Source organism: Portunus trituberculatus, chromosome 24 (assembly GCF_017591435.1).
Source record: "Portunus trituberculatus isolate SZX2019 chromosome 24, ASM1759143v1, whole genome shotgun sequence".
In the NCBI taxonomy this organism is placed as follows: domain Eukaryota; kingdom Metazoa; phylum Arthropoda; class Malacostraca; order Decapoda; family Portunidae; genus Portunus; species Portunus trituberculatus.
The window spans coordinates 3,918,361-3,942,143 of NC_059278.1; the positions used below are offsets into that span (position 1 = coordinate 3,918,361).

Consider the following 23,783-nt stretch of genomic DNA (forward strand, 5'->3'; position numbering starts at 1 on the left):
AGTGGAGACGCTCACCAGTATTTCTTGTTTCTTCCCCTGACGTGAATCTATTTTGAGCCGCTGTTGGTAGTAGTGAAACAATGGGTTTGGTGTTGAAAGGCTTATACAGGTGTACGCAGCAGCAAAGCACCATTGAGTTACGTATAAACCGCAGCTGGTGTGTGTCATGCTACGCTGCCACGTTCCCTCCTTACCTTCCCGTGGATAATTAAGACGTTATGTGATTTTTAGACAATTCGTTGCTGAGTTTTGTTTTTAGTAGATTATCAATTTATACTCTTCCTCCACCCTTCCTCTTCCTCCGCTTCCTTCTCTTTTTCGCTAATATCTTACAAAGGTAACGCTGGGGTTGTAGTTAAGACATAGGATCTTGTTTAGTAGAATTTATTTGTACTTTTCTTCCTCCTCCATCTCCTCTTCAGCACTTTATTCTTTACTCCTTTTCTTATTCATTAGTTTCACACCTCCTTCGTGTATTCCAGTGAGGAAATGTATGGCTAGCATTTTATGATTTTTTAAAATCTTCACTAGGTAATAAACTCACACACTTACCTCCTTTTCTCTTATACTTTCTTCCTCGTTTCTGTTCTTCGTCCTCCCATTCCCGCTCCTGCTGCTCTTGGTCTCCCCTCCTGTACTGCCCTCGTACTCAGAGGGAAGGGAAGCTGGTGGTTGATCCCCTCCCTCCCCCTCAGACGGTGTGGCTCAAGGCATGAACAGTGACAGGGAGAGCAAAGCGATGTGCAGGGAAGCAGAGGGACAGGCATGAAAGGAGGCAAGCACAGGAAGAGGCGGAGAGGGAAGAGAAAGAGGAAGGCAGGAATGAAATACGTAAGCGGGGAAAGAGGCAAAGAGCAGGGTAAGAGAAAATACGGGATGTTCTAAATATGGGGGAAAGTGTAACACTGCTTAGGAAAGAAACATCTTTGAAGAAAACATAAAAAAAAGAAAGGAAAAGGAAAGAAAAAAAATACTATTCTCCTCACTCGTGAATCGCCTAAATATTGCATGAACTCACCAAACACACGGGAGGAACATAATTACCACGACCCCTTTGCTCTCGCCATTCCCGCACTCAACACTCTCCTCCCGCTTTCATGTGCACTAGTAGAGACCGTAAAATGCAATCCTTCCCTCTAATCATCGCGCTAACAATTCCTGCGTCTAGTCCTTAAAAATGCAAAAGGCAATTATAAGGGAATCATCACAATTAACCTTCCTTTGCTTCCGATCCGAGTCGAAAGTACATTTGCAACGTTCTATTCTCGTTATCTTTATTCGTAACTCGCACATCGTTTTCCGTTCTGGCTTCCCCCTTCGTCTCATTGTTACAAGTGCATTCTGTCGTGGGTGATTTATTGGAGACGGACGAAACGTATTAGTAGAGAAGGGAGTCGTTCGTTCTTTGTGTTATAATCATTTTTTTTATTTGCATGTTGTGATGAAGTTCCTGTTTATTATAATTTGGCTGGTGTTTGCTATTCTTCACACAATACAATAATATTTCTTGTAAACGTGCATGACGGTATCTCTTATGTTGTATTTTTTTTTGGTGAACTGGCAATTAGAACACTCCTACAACTCTCTTTGCTTGGAACTGTCTCCTTCACACGTTAAGAGAACAAATCTCTGTCTAACTACCCGTCTATCCGTTAATCTGTTTCCCTTCCCAGACATTCTCTTTTTGCTGAAATGCTTGGCCTCTACAGTCGCCTTTTTCATTGGCAATTAGAACTCTCTTATGACTCTATTTGTTTGGACTGTTTCCTTCACACGTTAAGAGAACAAACCTCTGTCTAACTACCCGTCCATCCGTTAATCTTTTTGCCCTTTCCACACAATCCTTTCTTGCTGAACTGTTTGGCCTCTACACTCACCTCTGTCATACTTCACACTTGTACTCCTTTATTTTGTCATATCTTCCGAGCAGTCTTTCTCGTATTATCACCACGTCACTTGCTTATTTTCTTTTTACAAACTTTGCGCTCATAATTCTCCCATGGCTCAACCTCTTCCACCTCTCCATTATTCTCATACCTCATCTCTCGGGCACACTCCCATTGCCTTCACTCTATCTCGTCATTGCGCATTTTTCCAGTAATTGTTCTATTTTCAAATGTATCTTTACTTTAATGGGCAATAAAATTTTACTTACTTTGTTACTTACTTCCATTGCCCTAATTTTTACTCGTCATTGCGCACGTCACATCCTCCCAGGCAGAGTATTTTTATCCCCACTCACTTTTTTTTTTTAATATGGATGAGTGTTGTATGTATAAAATGAAATGAAATTAAATGATATCCGTCCATTGTATCATTATCAAACGAACACTGAATTTGGCGTGATTCTTTCAGCTGAGGTCCTGCAATAGTCAGCAGGCAACAGACGACAGATAGAAGCGAACGAAAGCCTTGACTAATGTACCCTGCCATTTAGCTCCTATTTCAGTCATGTATTCTCCACTCTGTTCTTTCAGCACACTCCTAACTAATATATCCTCCAATTCTGTTTTCACTAATGCATCCTCCACACCCATTCTCCATCCACACAGATCCTCCCATCGTGAGTCTCTCCATCGGGCGCGGCCTTGACCCATCCAGTATCAAGGAGGGCGTGGACGTATACTTCACCTGCAGCGTCACCGCCAACCCGCCGCCCACACGCATCACCTTTTACCACCAGGTGAGTCACTCTCTGCAAGCCAAGTCACCTCCAAGGCCCATATTCTGAAACACTTCTGCGTCCCGCCTTCACTATTTTCAAAGGACTCTACTTGAAGCTACACGAATTTTCAAGCGTGTTTCTGTAATTCTAGTGCCATGTTAACAAGGTTTCTGCATTACCAACAAGACAAATTACCTTTATAACTCAGCTAATTCTCTCTGTGGCTCTTAAAAATGGTCGCCGTGAAAGAAGGAAGTGTTTTTGAATATAACGCCAAGTCCCGCCGTTCTTTTAAGATGTAATACAAAATTCATCTCGTGTCAGCGTATCAACGTTTTTAAGATACACTTTTGCGCTAACATTTCACCAATACTGGCATGTTAGCATTACGTACTGCTGCTTCTATCCAAGGAATATTTTTTTCTCCCTTTACGTCACCTCTCTCGGAATTTCGTTACTAATTACATGTTTTTTTTAATTTTTTTAAGAAATCTGTGCAGATTAATTTCGCTGGTGGATGTATCGGTATCTGTTACTCTTTGAATTTAAGGAATATTTTCTTGGTCACACTTTTGATGAAGCAAGCCACCGTGCGTGTGTCTGTGTGTAACAGAGGCGTCAGGTTGTAGTCCTGTTGTCAGTTCTAGCGTTGCGTTTCGTCTCAACAATTATTGCCACTTAGACGAGGGAAGGAAACATCCGTAAGGCGTCAGGAACATTTTTTTCAACAATTTAGAGGCCATTGCAGGCGAGCACCGCTAAACCTTCCACATCATTCCTTAAAGAGTCCAGGAGAAGATTTGCTTTAGCATGAGCGTAGAGTGGACGCCTGGGAGCAGGTAATAGCATATTCTGTGAAGTTATTACCCTTTTACGAGCAGGTAATTAACGGCTGCATACACAGTCTTGTTGAGGGGCTAAGCAAAGGTGGTGAGGCTAATGAATGGAGGGAGCAGCGGGCAGGAAGGAAGTCTGGGAAAGTGTGGCGTGAGGGGAGACTAAACATGCGGTAGGTTGGATAGATTGAGAGAGTGAGAGTGGGAAAATGTGTTACGTGATGAGGGAAGAAAGATGGCGAGTAGACATGAGCATGATTGATGACTGAATTTGAAATTAGTAGCAGTATCGCACCAACATTACTGTCAGGGGTGGTGGACGTGGTGGTGGAGCAGTAATGATGATAACAGCAGTAACATCAGTGATGATGGTATGTATTGCTAAGGATAGAAGTGAGAGAGCATGGGCAGGATGGAAGGAAACGGAGGAAAGTCTTCAACGTGTAAATTTTTAATGGGGAGGGAAGTGTATTATCCCAGCTAGAGTGACGTGCGCGGCGAAAACATTTTTATGGGGAGGATCAACAGTCGGCGAGTCTGAACAATTTTGTAAAATGTTTAATAACGGCTGAACATGCACTCATTAATGCAAAGTTTAAATAATAATAATGGCAATATTCTTCTATCAGAGAAAAAAAAGCAAGATCACTTAATTTTGCGAGATTGTTGTGAAATAATCCGACTTTTTTTTTAATTTGCTTTATTTTCATTGCTATTTTCAGAAGAGCCGCCGCGCTGCAGGCAGATGTGTAAGTTCTCGTTATGCGCGGAATTAAAATTTTCGTTTGCTTTGTTAGTCTTTCTTCTTTTATATATATATATATATATATATATATATATATATATATATATATATATATATATATATATATATATATATATATATATATATATATATATATATATATTCTTTAGCAAAATCCTGAACAAAACATATCCACCGTGAAAATATTATCAATTAAGGCTTTTTGAATGCGATTCTGGGGATATTTTTAGACCATAATTTGAAGTCCTAACGAGCTAAACGGCACTGAACAGGTAGCCTACATCAAAGGCTTAATGCTTGCAGTTTAAGGGGATGTTGCCCTCTCCAGGCTGGCAACACTCGCACGGCGGCTTTGCACTGCTGAGGTAAAAATGACAACTTATCTTTCTCAGCATAATTCCCCCTTGTGTTCTCTGTAGCCGCCTGACCTTTGCTTCCCTCCCATATGCAACGAGGACAACACGAAGAGGGACACAGAGGACGAGAAGGAAGGAGGGAGAGAGAAACACAAAAACAATACGAGTACAAGGAAGACGAAGAGAAATAACTCGAGCAGAAATGGAAAGAAAAGAATATGAGGGAAGGAAGGAAACAGCAGAAAAAAGAGATAAAGTGAAGCAGAGAAGACATAACTTGAGTAAAAATGAAAGGAAAAATTAAAGGAAGGAAGGAAGGAAGGAAAAGGGGAGGAGGGAATAGAACGCAGTGTCTAAACATGTCAGGGAATATTAAAGAATCCTCATTAAATGTATGAAAAAGATTTATTTACTCGCTTCTCATTTCTTCCCCATAAGGTTAGAACTTGTAAGAGAGACGATCGTTTCTGTTGACAACATGGCGGGGCACAACACAAGGATCAGTGCAATCTTACTCTTCATTATTCCCTAAATTTTCTTTCATATAATTTCTCATACCACCACAACCACCACCTCCACCACCACCACCACCACCACCACCACCACCACTACTACTACTACTACTACTACTACTACTACTACTACTACTACTACTACTACTACCATAATCACCCACCATCACCACCACTACCACCACCACCACTACCACTACCACCACAATCACCCACCACCCTTACAATCACCACCACCACCACCACCACCATCACCACCACTACCACCACAACCACCACCACCACAATCACCCACCACCACCACCACCACCACCAAAAACCACAAATCAGTTCGTGTAATACTGCGTCAAGATTCTGAAAAGCGTTGGATCATAGTATACAAAATTTTGACGGAATAAGAGTAAGGAAATGTTACTTCGTTTTGAGAATATACACACAGAAAAGTAAATTGTGAACAAGTTGATGGATATAATTAAGGATGAGAATGATAGACAATAAGTGCAATTATGATGGAAGAAATGGAGGAAAGCAAAGGAAAGGAAGGAAAGGGAATGCTGTTCGGGAAAAGGAGGAGATAGAAAGTCAGAAAAGAATAGAAATGAAAGGTCACATGATGAAAAAGAGAAAAAGTTGAAGGAAGGAAGGTTAGACCAGAGAATGGTGTACCGAAACGCAGAAATTTGAAGCAACTGAGAAAGGTTACGTGGGAAGGACTCAGAAAGGTCACGGTGAGGAAGACCAGAGTGAGCTGAATGAAGGACGGAAAGTAGGTCAGACCAATGAAATGAAGGTGGGCTACTTACTTGGGAAGGAAGGAGAAGTGGTGAAGACTATAAGGAACTGTCAATTTACCTCCATTCCAGAAAGCAGTTCCTCCATTGTTTGCCGGCTGCCTCAGTTATTTAGTAGGAATAAGCTCGCGTTATTCTTCCGAGTGACCCGAAGAGTAGTGACGAGGATAATGAATTTGACCTAAGTAATACCACGCACCTTATTTCTTTTTCATACGCTTTGACCGCTTCAGTACCGTGCCGCGTTTACATATTCATTCTGGTTACTATATGGCGATTTTATACAACTTCAGAAACGTAGAATAGTAAAGACTCTGGCCGTTAATCTTCTGACCTCCATAGACTCTTCCTAATGCCAATGAAATCGTCTAATCACACCTCAAAATCATGGTAAAAATGTGTCTCGGTATTGAAGGGGTTAAGGAGGAAGAGAAGCTTTTTATAGTAGTGAGAATTAGAATAGTAAAGATTTTGGCTGTTAATCTTCCGACCTCCATAGAACCTTCCTAATGCCAATAAAATGGTCTAATCACACCTCAAGATCATGGTTAAAGTGTGTATTGAAGGGGTTAAGAAGGAAGAGAAGCTTTTTATTAGTTTCTGTGATATAAGCTTTTGGATTTGGAATGATGATGAAGAGTAGTGACGAGGATAATGAATTGATCTAAAATATACCACGCGTCTTTTTTTTTATCATAAGCTTTTAAGAGGAAGAGAAGCTTGAGTTTCTGCGATACAAGCTTTTTGGATTTAGAATGATGTCTGTTTTACGTTACGTTGTGGCTCACTTACAAAGCACTCGAGTGAATAAAACCTAACATCAATGAAGTCCTACCTTACATCCTTCCTCACACACTCATTATTGTTCACGAAAGCTGATTACTCTTATCTGGCGGGGCGAAACTCCTCTGTGCGTTGTGTGGGAGAACTTGTGTGGGTGGCAGTGACGCGATAGCTTAAAGTCGAATGAAAAAGTATATGGTGATCTTGGTAGTGTTTTTCCCACAGTCTTGATTAACGAGCTTCAAAACTTCGATTGCTATTGACAAGAGTAACTATTTGGGATTTTAATGAGAGGAGATAAAACTGCAAGGACTAAAAGGCTGAAGTTACTGAATCACCACCTTTCTTATCATTAATGACTCTCGAAATTGTTCTTATTCATCTCGTAGCAAGTTTGAAGAGGCAAAGTGACGTGTTAGTGGTGGTGAGTGAAAGCGCCATTCTAAAAATTATAAGGATAAAGAAAGGAAAGCCATTTGATTCATCACTCACATCTTTATTACGTGATACATACTTGTAATTTTCTTCTTTCAGCCTCATATATAACTGGATACAGAGGCAGCAATTCCAGTCCATCTCGACGTAGCGAAAAGCAACGCCGCCAGAGAAATGAATGACATATGTTCAACTTGTACCGCCACTGGAAAGAAAAGAAATAATTTTAGATTAAAAATAGTAAAAAGTAATAATTACAAGACAAAAACATACAGAAAAAGAAGTACAGAAAACGAACATTACTCGTACCAAAGGAATTACTTGTATTCAATTTATACCGCCACTGGAAAGAAAAGAAATAATTATAGATGAAAAATGATAAAAAAAAAACAAGAATTACGAAACAAAAGGTAAAGAAAAAGAAATACAGAAAACTACAGAAATGAATTACGTGTAATCAATTTGTACCGCCACTGCAGAGAAAAGAAATAAAAATAGATAACAAAAATAAAAACAAAAATTACAAAACAATAAAGGAAAAGGAGTCCGCGAAACCTGCATTACTATCACTACAAAAGAGGACTTGTTCTGTTGGCAGGGCGAGGAGGTGCAGCAGGGGAAGCGCGGCGCGGGTGTGGTGCTGGTGACAGGCGACTCCCTGGTGCTGCAGACTGTGGGGCGGCAGGGCGGAGGGCGGTACTCCTGCAGCGCCGCCAACTCCCGGGGCACAGAGACCAGCAACACCATCACTCTCAATGTGCTGTGTAAGTATTCATGCTGTGTCTGTCTGTCTGTCTGTCTGTCTGTCTGTCTGTTCATTTGTCCGTGTTTTTTTGTTTTTTTTTTTTGTCAGTGTCCGTTTGTCTGCATGTCATGTTGTGCTTGTCCCACCAAATGTGCAATTGTCCGTGTTATTCGGGCTTTGTATATTCTCTCTCTCTCTCTCTCTCTCTCTCTCTCTCTCTCTCTCTCTCTCTCTCTCTCTCCCTGCCATATATCTGTTGCTAGAGTGTCCTTCCCTCCTAACCCCACTAAAATGAGCAATCAGTGGTGTTCTCTCTCTCTCTCTCTCTCTCTCTCTCTCTCTCTCTCTGTCGTTGATCGCTTCTCCATGATTGAATCTCTCCTTCCGCCGCGTATTCCTTCATACCACGTGTTCCTTCGAGACATTTACTTTTCACGACACTGCCTCCCTCATGCCTCTCGCTGCCTCATGATATTGCCTCCCTCATGATACTGCCTCTTTCAGATTAATGACACCCGCTGAGTTAATTAAAAAATTACGCGAGGAGGAGATGGAGGAGGTTTAGGAGGAGGAGGAAATGACACGAGAGCTGAAGTTGCCGAAAAGTATTGTGGAAGTGAAAAATAATGAACAGAAGCAGCTTAAGGGATGGTAAGGCGGAAGAGGATGAAAGAAAACGTAAGAAATCAAGTGAAGATCAAAAGAAAAATAGAAAGAGTATACTGAAGATTGACTGCACGTACTGGGAAAAAGAAAATAAGATGAGAAATCGAGGCGAGAAGAAGGACGTGGAAGAGGAATAGGAGAGCGAGTGAACACATGAGGAAAAGCGAAAGACGAGTCAGGAAACGTAGGGATAAAGAACGCTGGAGACGAGGTAACAATATCTTCAAATGAGGCTACTTCCGATGACCGCGTTTGTGTGTTTCTTTCCCTTCACTGCTAATGTGAGAGCGTGATGGTGCCGCGGGATAGCATCTCTCCGCCTGTATCAGTTTCTCCGTCTCTCTTCTTGCAAGACAGTATATAAACTCTTGAAGACAGAAAAGCAGTCACACACTGCTTGTAACTTAATATTTTCTCTTTAAAAGATGGAAGAGCATCACACACACACACACACACACACACACACACACACACACACACACACACACACACACACACACACACACACACACACACACTGCTTACAACACAATATTTCAACTTTGGAAGACTAAAAACTTGTCACACAGCGAACAACACACACTCACGTTATAATCTTATTAGAATATAAATGCGACCAATTTCACAATACAAAATACCTGCCACGCACACCACCAGCGAAGCAAATGCTACCATATCAGTAGAAAAAAGATGGAATTAACTTTGCATTTAGGGGATAGAACAGCTAAGACTCGTGTATTTGAGAATCGAAGTAAGCAAAGGTGGTGACGAAGAGAGTACGAGATAAGGAGTCTTCTTGAACTGAGGAAATTATGCTTTTTAACTCTTTCAGTACAGGGATGTATTTTTATCAGGAGTTTTGTTTGCGTTAGACAGATTTACTTACATGAGGAAGAGTCTATGGAGGTCAGAAGATTAATGACCAGAGTCTTCACTATTTTAATCCCTACACAAGTTTCTGAAGCTGTATAAAATCGCCAAATAATAAACAGAATGAATATGAAAACGCGTCCTGGTACTGAAGGGGTTAACAAATGAAAAGGCTACCTAATAAACAAGAAACTGTTGCTGGTGTTCGTCACAAAATAAGAGTTTTATGTTAGGTTTTCAGAATAATTAAACGAATATAAGCCGGTGGTCACTCCAGGCCCGAGGTTCCAGTATTACCGTGTTCTTTGTGCCTGCCAGCAAGGTTCTGATAGGCGCATATCAAGTCTTGCAGATTTTGTGAAAGCATAAAAGTTTTGGTGATATTCTTGTCGAGCATTTTGTTATTCGAGGAATATCGTATCACAGGAAATTTTGCTTCTCGGAGGTCTCATAATATTGTGAAAAATTATTAAGCATATTACATGAAGCAGCGGCTCGTACTGGTAAAGTCTGGATATTAACTGAGATGGTTATGGTTATTTGAATATATAATAATCTTCTTAACCCCTTCAATACTAGGACGCATTTTTACTATGAGTTTTGGGTGCGATTAGACAATTTTATTTATACTACCAATGTTATATGGAGGTCAGAAGGTTAATGGCCCAGAGTTTTCACTATTTTAATCTCCACACAAGTTTCTGAAGCTGTATAGAATCGCCAAGTGGTAACCAGAATAAATGTGGAGACGTGTCATGGTACTGAACGGGTTAAAATCACCTTGTAAATTTTTGTTAAACTTTTATTTGTTATTGACCTTAGATAAGCTTACGAATTTTCTCAGTCTATATCTGCTCAGTATTATTAGCGTTTCTAGATGGCAAACGATAAAGATCCTGCTCGAAGAGATGAAATGTAACTTAAACAAAGCAAGTGACGATGAATATGAGACAAAAATATAAAGTAAAGTTGTTGGATGGAGCAAAAGCAGATATTGAAGGAAAGAAAATGTGACAAGAGGAATTCCAGTTACGAAAGATGGAAAATAGTTAAAACAAGTAAAGAAGAGTTAAGAGAAAAGATGAGAAAAGGAGAGGAATGTAAGGAATGAAATATGGAAGATAAAATATGAGAACGTGTTCGAGACAAAAAAGATGAAAGAAATGAAAAGAAGATAGGAATGTAAAGAATAAGAGAAAAGAAAAGTAAAAGTAAAGAGAAGAGAAAAAAAAAAGAATGATGAAAGACAAATTATGAAAATAAAGCAAGTATTAATAAGAGGAAACGTGTTCGATACAGAATAAAAATGAAAAAGAGGAATGTAAAGAAAAAGATATAAGAGTAAAGAGAAGAGGAAAAATGAATGATGAAAGACAAATTATGAAAAATAGCAAGTACTGAGATCAAAGTCACAGTATGAGGAGAGGAATGTAAAAAAAAAAAAAAAAAGAAAACGATAAAAATAAAGAAAAGAAAAAAAAAATGAAATAGATAATGAAAGAAAGTATGAAAAAAACCAAAGGAGAGGAAAGACACAAATAAGAAGAGAGGTATGAAAAGCATGACATAAAATAAAGTAAAAGTAAAGAGACAAGGCAAAACATGAAATAGATAATGAAAGTATGAAAAAAAAAGACAAAGTACTGAGAGGAAAGACACAGTATGAGGAAAGTAATGCAAAGAAGTAAAAAGAAGGGAGAAAAGAAAATAATAAATGAATAATGAAAGACAAGGTATGAAAAACGCTGAGAGGAAACACACAATATGAGAAGGTGAGGAGAGTTGAATAGGAGGGAGAGGAAGAAGAAAATGAAATGAATGAAAGACAAAGTATGAAAAAAAAACAAGTACTGAGACACCATATGAGGAGGTGAGAGGAGCTGAAGAGGAGGAAAGGCAGTACGGGTGTTAGAGAGAGATGCCACTCACGTCCCGCTGATATTTGGGATGTTTGACCTCCTTCCTAAGATGACGGTGATCATTTCGGCTCACGAGGAGAGAAAAAGGAAGGGCAGAAAGAAGGAAAGGGTAAATAATGGGGATAAAAATAGCCATGGCTCTCTAAGTCAACAAGGGAGGTTTTCTGAAGCATATTTTCCATATTAATGACGTTTATTCATTTTTTTTCCCTTTCCCTTTTGAAGTTTAAGATGGTCAACACTCTTGCTCTTCATAAGTCCATTTCTGCCATTAACTTATTCAGATATTGACTTTCTTTTTCCGCTTTGCCTTGCGTATATAATGTAACGATAAATCATTGGTGGATGCTCTGATCTTTTATATGATTTAATTTGCCATGATAAATGTTTGCTTAACCCCGTGAGCACCATGACGCTTTTTCATATTCATTTTCCTTACTATTTGGCGATTTTATACAGCTTCAGAAACTTATGTTGAGATTAAAATAGTGAAGACTGTGGCCATTAATCTTCTGACCTCCACAGACCCTTCCTATTGTCAATAAAATGGTCTAATCATACACAAATCTCATGGTAAAATATGTGTCCCAGTACTGAAAGGGTTAATACTGGAAATCTTAAGTGTATGTAAGAGTTAGCCATTTCAAGTTAAGATTTTAGCCACAGCCATACACGGGTCGTCCATCCACACCTGACAGCAGAGGGCTAAACTACCAGGCTGTGTGTGATGCTCAGGCTTCACCAAGCAAGGCCTCGGTTACTCCCTTGGGTTGCTCGCTAATACTCCCTGAACACCGAGCTCTGAGTACTCCTCGGGCAGCGCTCCACCGTGTGCTCTTTATCGCATCACAAGAAGTGTTTATGTTATGTTGGCGTGTTGTGTGATGTTATTATGCCTCAACGCGTTTCTTGCTCGGCTAGTATTTCATATTTTTATTTCTTTCTTTTGATGTGTTTCTCAGACTTTCGTATTCATTTCATTCATGGAAGACGCAAAGCCGTGAAAAGGGATAAGTCACGAAAGACCCTAAAAGAATATGTATTTATTTTATCAGTTTTTCTTTTTTTTTATCAACACAAACCAATACAACGAAAAACAAAATAGTCACAATACGCGGCGCATCAATTGCATAATCGCACAGCAACATTGATCGCAAAGGAAACCAGAACCAGACCAGGAAGAAAAACACTTAAAACTTTCCGCTTTGTCAGAATTCATAAAAGAGGAGGAGAAAACAATTTACAATGGATCTCACGGTTCGAGATTTCTCCTCATCGACAAAATTTCATCTGATGCAACAACACCTAGAGGGTAATAAAGGTAGAAACTATTACAGTGCTTCTACTCCATCTCGTCCAAGACTCCACTGCTTTCTAATGGCACCTTCCTCTCCGTATCTCTCCACAGATGCGCCACAGTGTCAGGTAGATGAGCAGGTGGTGACGGTGACGCCAGGAGAGAATGTGACGGTAGTGTGTGCGGTGGACGCCTTCCCGCCGCCAGACCGCTTCTCCTGGTCTCTCAACAGCACTCAGGACGGCCTGCAAGCAGTGCCAAAGAGCGAGGTGAGTCTCTGTTGTGAAGGAAGTTGTATATTTCACTAAATTCTGGAGCGCGACACTCGAGGATTAATGAGAAGCCGCCGAGATGCAAGGCGAGAGAGGCAGGACTCCAGTGCATAAGACAAAAACACTCGCTAAATATTAATATAACGTCTTGCGTTAACTTAATTAGTGGAAGTAAAAAGACAAACAAGGTAAGCCATTATTTTGCCGCGAGCGTAATATTAAGACCTTTTTGTCTTTCAGAGTCAAGTTGCAGATTTTTGTCAGGAAATGTAATGTCCGCAATTATCGTTATGAGGTCTGGTGGTGTTGAACAAAGGCAGACTTAATAATCTGTGTCCATTCAATCAGCTTGTCATTTTTTACTTTAGATTATTAAAAAAAGTTCTTATGGTAGAAAGGATAAGGCCCTTGTACAGTGTGCGCGTTTGGGGGAGCGGGGTGAGAAAAACTGGTGGAGACATCTCAGAATACCTATAACTTTATAGAAGCTGTTTGAGAGAGAGAGAGAGAGAGAGAGAGAGAGAGAGAGAGAGAGAGAGAGAGAGAGAGAGAGAGATATGGGGGGAGGGGAGCGGGAAAGTGAGGGGGTGGGGATGACCAGTAACTCTAACAAACAGGCTTCAAAGGCGGGTGGAGGTCTCGGTAGCAGCCAGGAGTAGTCTTTCCGTTCCCTTCCTTCGCTTCCTCTCACCGTCATCTTCTAATCAAGAATAAAAATGGAAACTTAATTTCAGTAACAAGTTGCCTTGAAATAACTGCGGGTGTGGTTGTGGTTGACGTTCACGCGTACAATGAAGAGATCGTTACCTTAGCACCATTTTGAGCGAGTGTAATGAAATGCCACACGTTTCATACTATCTAAACTATCCATACTTCCGTTTTCTATGCGAGTCATTCCATACTATCTAAAGTCTAAACTATGTATCTAAAATATCCAGGCGCCATTCTCTTTTCACCTTCGCTGGCCTGATTGGTTGAAGTATGCTGGCACTGTTACTATCTCTGTCAATGTCTCTGCCTCTGTCTCTGTCACTGTCACTTTCACTGTCACTTTCACCGTCACTGTTTCTGTATCTGTCACTGTCTCTGTCCTTGTATCTGTCACTGTCACTTTCATTTTCAGTCTCGGTCTTTTTCACTGTCTGTCACTGTCTTTCACTGTCACTTCACGGTCTCTGTCTGTTTGTCACTATCACTGTCACTGGGTTGGATTCATACGTTAAAGTCTGGGAAAAGGTTGATCACATATTCGTTACAATAACCGTGGGATCATTACATAGTTCAGTGATTTTGTTTTCAGTGCAACAGTTTACTACCGGTACGCACCAGGAAGTATCGCCTCTCTTTCTCTCTCTCTCTCTCTCTCTCTCTCTCTCTCTCTCTCTCTCTCTCTCTCTCTCTCTCTCTCTCTCTCTCTCTCTCTCTCTCTCTCTCTCTCTCTCTCTCTCTCTCCCCTTTTATTTTTCTTTCTTTCATTCTATTCATCGTCGTTACTTTTGCTATTTTCTTTCCTCTCTCAACTTTTAATCACACTTATAATCCTACTACTAATACTCTCTCTCTCTCTCTCTCTCTCTCTCTCTCTCTCTCTCTCTCTCTCTCTCTCTCTCTGAAGTTGTTGTTTCTTCTGGAGGTTGTTGTGGTCTGTATATAAATATGATTCGGTAACCGCGGATGATTACGAGCTTTTCATTGATTTTAACACAATTATTGCTCACTAACGATGATGGAGAGAGCTGGTCCGCTCCGCCTCGCAGGTCTCGGGAACAAACACAGATATCAAATATTGCCACGACACAATTAGGAAGATATGCACGAGGGAGCTGACACTACTTTGATTGTGGTTAAACTGGATAGATAGTAATGTTATTCTTGGTGAAATGGCACGGGTTCTCAGTACAGTTGTTACGTTTTACTCAAGTTCTCATAATGGTTCGTATTCTCAAACGGTTCTGTGCTTCACCTCCACTATTCAAAAAGGGTTTATTTGAATTTATGCGAGTTTTTTAAAGGTGTTTTTACACTTCTAGAGACAGAGTGACAAAATTTCTGCATTATTCACTGGAGAAACCTTCTTAAAAATACCGCTAGTCTGTGGCCTTGTGAAACAGTCGTGGTGAGAGAATACAGCGTTTCTGAATACGAACCAATGACGGACCGCACCGCACCGCACCGCACCGCAACGCAACGCAACGCAACGCAACGCAACGCATCTTTCAACTAGACAGTCCGTGATTAAAACAAAAGGCTCGTTTCACTATTTCTTTTTTAGATTGATTTCCATAACTATCGAAATATTACTACGACCAACTACTACTACTACTACTACTACTACTACTACTGCTGCTGCTGCTGCTGCTGCTGCTGCTACTGCTGCTGCTACTGCTGCTGCTGCTGCTGCTGCTGCTGCTGCTGCTGCTGCTGCTGCTGCTGCTGCTGCTGCTGCTGCTGCTGCTACTACTACTGCTGCTGCTGCTGCTGCTGCTGCTGCTGCTACTGCTACTACTACTGCTGCTACTATTACAACTACTGCTACTACTACTACTACTACTACTACTACTACTACTACTACTACTACTACTACTACTACGAGGGAGAGGTGATGTACTGTTAACTGCTGAAAGACAACAGAATTATTCTCGAACCCACATCACTGTTTTTTTAATTCGAACAAAAAAACTGGAAACTGCGAGGCCCATAATGAAAAATACAGTACGTAATTTACATGGAAATGCGAGAGGGGGAAAGATTTAACTGGCTTACTGCATATAAAAGTTATATAAGCCATAAATAATCATCATATTCTGAATGTGTACATGTTAAGTTCATCAAATACGAATTTCTGTTTGGTTTGGTTACAGAACATCAATATCATCTGACTCCTTTAACCCCTTCAGCACCAGGACACGTTTCCATATTCATTCTGCTTACTATCTGGTGATTTTGTACAGCTTCAGAATCTTACGTGAGGGATTAAAGAAGTAAAGACTCTGCCCACCAATCATCTGACCTCCATAGACCTTTCTTAATATAAATAAATTCGTTTAATCACGCCCAAAATTCGAGGTAAAAATGCGTTCCAGTACTGAAGGGGCTAACACTCTGGCTACTGATGACAATGCGGTTATATTGCTAGCTAACATTTGACATTAAAAAGATGACAAATAAACTTAACTAGATGTATTTGATGACAATTGTTCATTTATCATCTGTACCTCTATTTCTTTATTTGGCATCTATTTTAATTATGGATAGTTGTTTTCTCTTTTTAAGTTCGTAATCAGCGCGTTTTCCCGCCATATCTGGGTCCCTGGATGGTCTCCTTCACGCATAAAAGAAAACAAATGTACTATGGCTGTAAAATGTCAAGCCCTTGTACGTAATGTGGCTGGGGAGTCTCGCCTCACTGGGAACACTTTACAAGAACGTTTTCCTCCCGCCCATTTAAAACCACATATTTATTTTATCCACCACTACGAAAGAGTACCCAGACATTAAGCCAAACCCACAAACCCAAGTGCTTAGTGTCATCAGGGACATTAGGTGTGTCGGCGCGCTTTAGGATAATGCTGCTTATGAAGATATAAAGAAACTGTTTTTCACACTTTACTGTCAAGGAGTACTGAGAGAGAGAGAGAGAGAGAGAGAGAGAGAGAGAGAGAGAGAGAGAGAGAGAGAGAGAGAGAGAGATCATGGTAAGTCACAAAATAAACTCAGAATGAGAAAAATAAAATACATATTAAGAGAGAGAGAGAGAGAGAGAGAGAGAGAGAGAGAGAGAGAGAGAGAGAGAGAGAGAGAGAGAGATGGTAAATCACGTAAAATAAACTAAGAATGAGAGATATATATATATATATATATATATATATATATATATATATATATATATATATATATATATATATATATATATATATATATATATATATATATATATATATATATATATATATATATATATATATATATATATATATATATATATATATATATATATATATATATATATATATATATATATATATATATACACACACACACACACACACACACACACACACACACACACACACACACACACACACACACACATAAATAGCCAAACAGACAGACTGACAAACAGACCAAGAGAGACATGTATACAAACACAAACATATAAACAGACAGAAACAGACTTGCAAGCTTCCAAAACCCCACTCCAGTTAGAGCGATAGAGAGGAACATGAACAATTGGACATGTATACCGACAGACATGAAAGAGAAGGAAAAAAAACATGATGAAAATTGCCCGTGGTATGATCCCTAAGAGACTTGATGAATGAAAGAATCGTAATCACACTGACGCAATGGTTTTCTATTTTTCACGCCTTGGTGAGCTCCAGCACAGAGGGAGGGAAAAATAGAGATAAAAAAGAAAAAAATTCGTGGTGTTGAAGCGTTACATTGTGAGAGCGCTTGTATGTAGTTGTGTTGAGAGAGAGAGAGAGAGAGAGAGAGAGAGAGAGTGAGAGTGAGAGAGAGTGAGTGAGTGAGAAATTAACTTCAAATAGCCATAGATTACTTTAACCCCTTCAGTAATGGGACGCATATCTACTTTGCGTTTTGGGTGTGATCAGATTATTTTATTGACATTAGGATGGGTCTATGGAGGTCAGATGATTAATGACCAAAGTCTTAACTATTTTAATCTCCCATATAAGTTTGTGAAGCTGTATAAAATCACCATATAGTAAACAGAATGAATAGAAAAAGACGTCACTGTACTGAAGGATTAAATATAAAAAAGTTAACTGCGCGTAACAACACAAGCTAAAATAAGTCTCTCTGAAAAAAATAATAAAAATAATGAATAGGAAAAGACGTCACGGTACTGAAGGAGTTAAATAAAAAAAAAGTACTGCGCGTAACAATACAAGCTAAAATAAGTCTCTTTGAAAAAAATAATAAAAATAATGAATAGAAGACGTCACGGTACTGAATGGGTTAGATAAAAAAAAGTTTGCCGCGCGTAACAACACAAGCTAAAATAAGTCTCTGAAAAAAATAATAAAAATAATGAATAGAAGACGTCACGGTACTGAATGGGTTAGATAAAAAAAAGTTTGCTGCGCGTAACAACACAAGCTAAAATAAGTCTCTTTGAAAAGGCAGCATCTTGTTATGTTCACTGACGAGTCCTTCATTATTCCCTTACTCGGGTCAGACACACGCATCGACCACTAACAAGGAAATGCGCGGAATATCACTGACGCAGACTGCCCCAATTCCATGCAATAATTATACACGTTTATAATGAATGTTTTGAAGGAGAAGACTGCAGGGTTGTTCTGGCATTCACTACGACGATAGCAGATTGTTTGTTTTTTTTCCTTGTGGCGCAGAATAACCAATGGAATGTTTGTTTTTACCTTGGTTTTAATTTGGAGACATAATTGTGAGGAACTTTAGTATGTGCAGTGTTCCATGTGTGCATTATGTGTCAAGTGGTGAGTGTTGCCTCGTATTTTAGTCAGTCTTCTTTCTTCCGTATATAACAATAGTCCTTTTCTTTTCCGAATATTATATTTTACATTTCCTTTCCGCATATTATATAATCCTCCTTCCCATATAGTATTTATTTCTTCTTCCCATAGTAAATACTCCTTTCCGCTTCCACTTAATATATAGTCTTTTTCTTTCCGCTTAGTGACGATCAAGAGGAGTGCCTAACCAGTCTGTCTACTCGTATTAAAACACCAAGACTTATTGTAGGGAGGAAAAACTATTATGATGAGAAGAATTATGCATGGCGAGTGGCTTGACTTCTTCAATACTGGAACACATTTTTTACCTTGAGATTTGTGTACGATTAGACCACATTATTGACATTAGGAAAGGTCTATGGAGGTCAGAAGATTAATGGCAGGAGTCTCCGCTATTTCAATCCCCCCACATAAGTTTCTAAGGCTGTATAAAATCACCAAATAGTAAGCAGGATGAATATGGAAACGCGTCCTGGTACTGAAGGGGTTAAAGATGATGATGAGAAGAATTACGAGTGCCGAGTGGCTTAACCTAACAAAACAAACCAGTCACGCTGCAGCAGGACGCGGAAAAGTAGCACCTCAGGAGATAAACTTTAATAATTAGGGATGATTATATAACAAGTAAATATAAATGTCAACTGGAAAGTGGGTTGCCATAAATAGTCTGGGTTATTATACTACTGCAGGAAGCGAATGTATGTAGTGGGTCAAGCAGCGGGGTTGTTGCACCTACCAGTTGGCGGTTCATCACATCAGGTGACAACATAATTTCTGTGGCCACGCTTTTCACTCGTCTTAATCGGTACTTGTTTATTTAGATCTATTGTCTTGCTCTTGAATTCGCACTGGAGAACTTTCCCTCTCTATGAACACTGGTGCACTCAAATCGTTTCCTTCCCTATGAATATTCAAGTACTAAGATCTTTTCCTTCCCTAAAAATATTCAGCACTAAGATTTTTTTCCCTTCGAATGTTCCAGCACTAAGATCTTTTCCCTCCCTAAAAATATTCAGCACTAAGATCTTTTCCTCCTATTAATATTCCAGCAATAAGATCTTATCCCAACCTAAGAATATTTTAGCACTTAAGTCTTTTCCCTCTCTAGAAATATTAAAAAACAAAGCTCTTTTTACTCCCTAAGAATATTCCAGCACTAAGATCTTTTCCTTAATGAAGCTAAGTAGACTCCGACCTGTTGTTCTCTTGCTAGGAACATTGGTGCACTCAGACCTGTGCCTCTTATAACCATTACAGACATGAGCAACTTCACTGATAGACCAATATTGCCGCCTACTTGACTCGTGTTCCTGCAGGAGTTTGGCTGATACTTATGTAGCGTAGAGAACAGTGGTCACTTCTTTATTGGAATCATCTTTAGTGTACACCGCCATTAACTCTGGTATTCATGGCGTGAGAGAGAGAGAGAGAGAGAGAGAGAGAGAGAGAGAGAGAGAGAGAGAGAGAGAGAGAGAGAGAGAGAGAGAGAGAGAGAGAGAGCGCTTAACTCCCACCATGACTATTCTTGAAAATCACATATATGGATAGCCTGCTTTACAAGACTATTTCTGCTATTTATAATGTAGAAGTCTTGTTATTGTATCATTAAGACCGTAAAAACATCCGTAAGCCTTTTAAAGATCAGTATATACAATACCAACGCCAACTAATCGACGTAAGACTACTGATAGCTTGAGTTCTAAAGTGACATCTAAAAGAGAAAAGATCAAGAACAGTGAGAGAAAATGATTAGCTGGTACGAGTGAGTATATCGTTGCCTCAAGTAAAAGCGTTGCGTTCTCACAGTCCGCCGGCTTCATAAAGTGGGACATTTTTATTATGACTGCATGCTAGGATCGTACCATTAGATGTAACAAGGGATATTTCTAAGCATTTCCCCCTTCCCTATGACTCGTGTTGTCTGATATACACACTCTCTCTCTCTCTCTCTCTCTCTCTCTCTCTCTCTCTCTCTCTCTCTCTCACCTGCATACCATCGTTCTCTACATAGTTTGAATGGTCGGGCAACACCTCCCGCCTCACCTACACCACGCCGCTCTCCCTCACCAAGATGATCGTGCTGTGCTGGGCCATGAATAAGCAGGGCACCAACGGCCACCCCTGCACCACTCTGCTCATCCCTGCAGGTGAGAAGGCAGCAGTGAGTGATTGAAAAGAGTGAGTGATGAGCGAGGAAGCAGTGAGTGATGGGAGCGGTAAAGAGAAGCTTGTACTGTTTCTAGTGGCATGGGTTCAGATTCAGAAATGCTTTGCTCTCTCACCATGGCTATTTTCCAAGGCCATAGAGATAATTAGTGGGGTTTTCAAGAGTGTTTCTCCTGTTAGTAATGTAGAAATCTTGTTAATCTGCTTTTAGAACAAGAAAACTTGCTTAAAAATACTCTTCTTTCTCTCACAACGACTATTTTCCAAGGCCACAAAGATGATTAGCGGGGTTTTTCAAGAGTGTTTTTCCAGTTAATAATGTAGAAATCTTGTCAATTTGCCTCTAGAACCGTAAAAACACCTTAAAAACTTGTGTAAATTTAGATAAAGCCTTTTGAAATAGTGAAGGTGAAGCGGAGAAGTGTTTGAGAATATGAGCTCTGATCCCAACTTGCTGCTTTCCTTAGTAGTGGATAGTTTTTGTAGTATTCTTCGCAAGTGGTGGTGATGGTGGCTGTGGTGGTGATGGTTGTAAAAGATAAGTTAGTTGTAGTAGTACTGGTTGTGGTGGTGAAGTTTTTGATGGTAGTGGTGGTACTAGAAATGCAACAGCAGCAGCAAGATCACCTCAGTAATAGTGGGGGTGGGAGCAACGGCAGTAATAGTAGTGGTAGTAGTGATATTGGCGGTAGTGCAGTGGTAGTGAAAAATACCAAATATTGTTGCTGTTGCTGTTTTTTCAGTAGTTACCCGTGCCAGCAGTGTCAGTACTAACAGTGATAAACAGAAGCATTCACGAGGAAACAGTACGTTCTGAGTGTTGCTGTTAAGGAGGAGGAGGGGGAGGAGGAGGAGAAGGAGGAGGAAGAGGAAGAGGAGGAAGAGGAGGAGGTTGGACGGGATGGACTGACCGTAGTGTTGTAGTAATATTTCCTAAGTAATGGTCGTTATGTGTGTGTGTGTGTGTGTGTGTGTGTGTGTGTGTGTGTGTGTGTGTGTCAGGTGTTTCTAGTGTTGTGCTGCTGGTATAAGGGATTCGCAGCAGGTGTGTGGGCGTTACAAGTGTGTGAATTACAGGTGTGCCGGAGCGCGTGGAGAGCTGCACGGTCGTTGAGCAGCGGGTGTCTTCCCTCAGAGTGACCTGCACGCCGGGGTTCGATGGGGGACTGCGGCAGAGATTTATAGCCCTGGTAGGTGTAGTGGGTGTGTCTCTTGTCTGTCCGTCCGTCTGTCTGTCTGTGTGTTTCCATTTGTCCGTGTCCGTGGGTGTCAGTGTTTTGTGTGTGTGTGTGTGTGTGTGTGTGTGTGTGTGTGTGTGTGTGTGTGTGTGTTTGCATATCGTTTCTCTCCGTGTAAATGGACAATCCCACCAATTTTCATCAATTTTCCATTTTCTACCTTCAACTTTACTTTCTCTCTCTCTCTCTCTCTCTCTCTCTCTCTCTCTCTCTCCTCGAAACCATTACCTTTTCTACCTAAAATTTTGTCCACACCTGTAATTCCCTTTAATTAACCCTTTGCATTCCACGTCCCTTCCCACCAGGTGCTCGAGCCAGGGGATCAACGACTGGTGGCGAATGTGACGGCAGATCAGCCTCAGTTTACCCTCGGTGGCTTGGCTCCGGGGCTAGACTATGTGGTGAAGGTGTACTCGTTCAACAGTCGCGGCAGATCGGAACCCTACGTGCTGGACGGGTTCTCTCTCAAAGTGGCGGAAAATCGCATGGGTAAGTTGTGCGGAGTGTGTTCATTGCGTGCGTGCGTTGCCGTCCTTGTGCCTGGCGGTTTATGAATGGTTTGTTGTAATGTGGAACGAGTCTCTGCATATTTCTTTGTTCTAATTTTGAATGAGACTGCGTGTATTGTTTACTTTGCTACTGTTGCTTTCCTAGAAATGCTGGTATTTCTTTCCGTTGTAATTCTACATCAAACTGTTTTTACATGTTATTTGTATTGACAGACTGTTGCTTTTCGATATCTATTTAAGTGGCTGTAATTTTGAATAAAACTCTTGCTGCTTTCCCAATATTACTTCGTGTTGTGAAAACAGTGTTAATCGACATTGATGATACCACATTTTTTTTTTCCATTGCACTCAGCGGCCTTGCAGTATTGGAGTATTGGAAAGTGATCGCTTGCATTGCCATGATATATTTGCCTGATGGTTGCTGTGCTTGGTGGTGGAGCCGTCCATCGGATTATCGCTTAATGAAAGCGGGAGGACTTCATAGTTTATAATGGGTCTAATTGCATATACAATGACGGTGCATAGCCGCGGTGATGGATGTGATGGTGAAGGATCAGCTAATCTCAGTGAAGGAAAGGCGATTCACACAGGCGGGATGCTGGCTTAGGATCACATCATGTGTGAGTCGGGTGACCACAGCGATGACAAGTCCTGCGCTGCTCCCCTGACATCATGGCTCACGATGGCCACCGTGTGACTCATCTGCTCATTCACTGACTCTGATTTCACAAACATTCATATGAAAGAGCACAATAATATTCGCACAATTATTGGGTCTTTCACGATTGTGGCAATGCTGAAATAGGATTGCACTAATTAATACAGTGGATGCAGACCATACCAGTGCTGGTCACTCGATCGTCCCGTCACCATCAAGGCACAAACTCACAGTTACCGCAACAGTGTGTTATAATCACATCACATGGAACCTTACTCATTGGCTCACTCTGATGCTAAGCCGCTCTTCAAAAATAAAATTTTCCCTTTTTGTTTAGCATACACTTTGGTGAGGCATTAGAGATTGCTGTGAATTCCGTAAGCCTTCCAAGAATGTGGTGCTTTGTATGACATCGAAAAGAAACTGCTGCTCATTTCTCACAGTGCAACTTGTATATATTAAAAAGAAGGATCGTCTTGACTCTGAAATACCTTGAATTATTTTGTATGAATATGGAACAGAGTAACTCGCGCTGAAGTTGCTAGACAGTTTTCGAGAGTTCTGGCGCGGAAACTCGCATTTGTTTATTTAGTTTTCACCAAGAAAACTTACTTTCTATGATAGGATGCAGAATGTGTGAGTTTCTACATTAATTATTGGTGACAGCTTGTATTTTTGTTTTCTTTAGTCTCATCCGTTAGTGTCGCTCGAGCACCTGTCACCACCAGAGGGATATTTCTTCTTTGGAGGCTTTATTCAATCTCATTTCTGAAGTTT

At 40.4% G+C, this 23,783-nt stretch overlaps 1 protein-coding gene across 3 annotated transcripts in view; it reads left to right on the plus strand.

The window, feature by feature from the left end:
* LOC123508323 (nephrin-like) overlaps positions 1-23,783 on the plus strand; it is a 127,655-nt gene that overhangs the window by 96,377 nt on the left and 7,495 nt on the right. For all 3 annotated transcript variants that reach the window (XM_045261933.1, XM_045261934.1, XM_045261932.1), the window contains exons 10-15: positions 2,553-2,683; positions 7,743-7,908; positions 12,753-12,910; positions 20,447-20,582; positions 21,679-21,791; positions 22,145-22,328. In XM_045261933.1, coding sequence (XP_045117868.1) covers positions 2,553-2,683; positions 7,743-7,908; positions 12,753-12,910; positions 20,447-20,582; positions 21,679-21,791; positions 22,145-22,328 — 888 coding nt within the window. The remainder of the gene's footprint in view (positions 1-2,552; positions 2,684-7,742; positions 7,909-12,752; positions 12,911-20,446; positions 20,583-21,678; positions 21,792-22,144; positions 22,329-23,783) is intronic.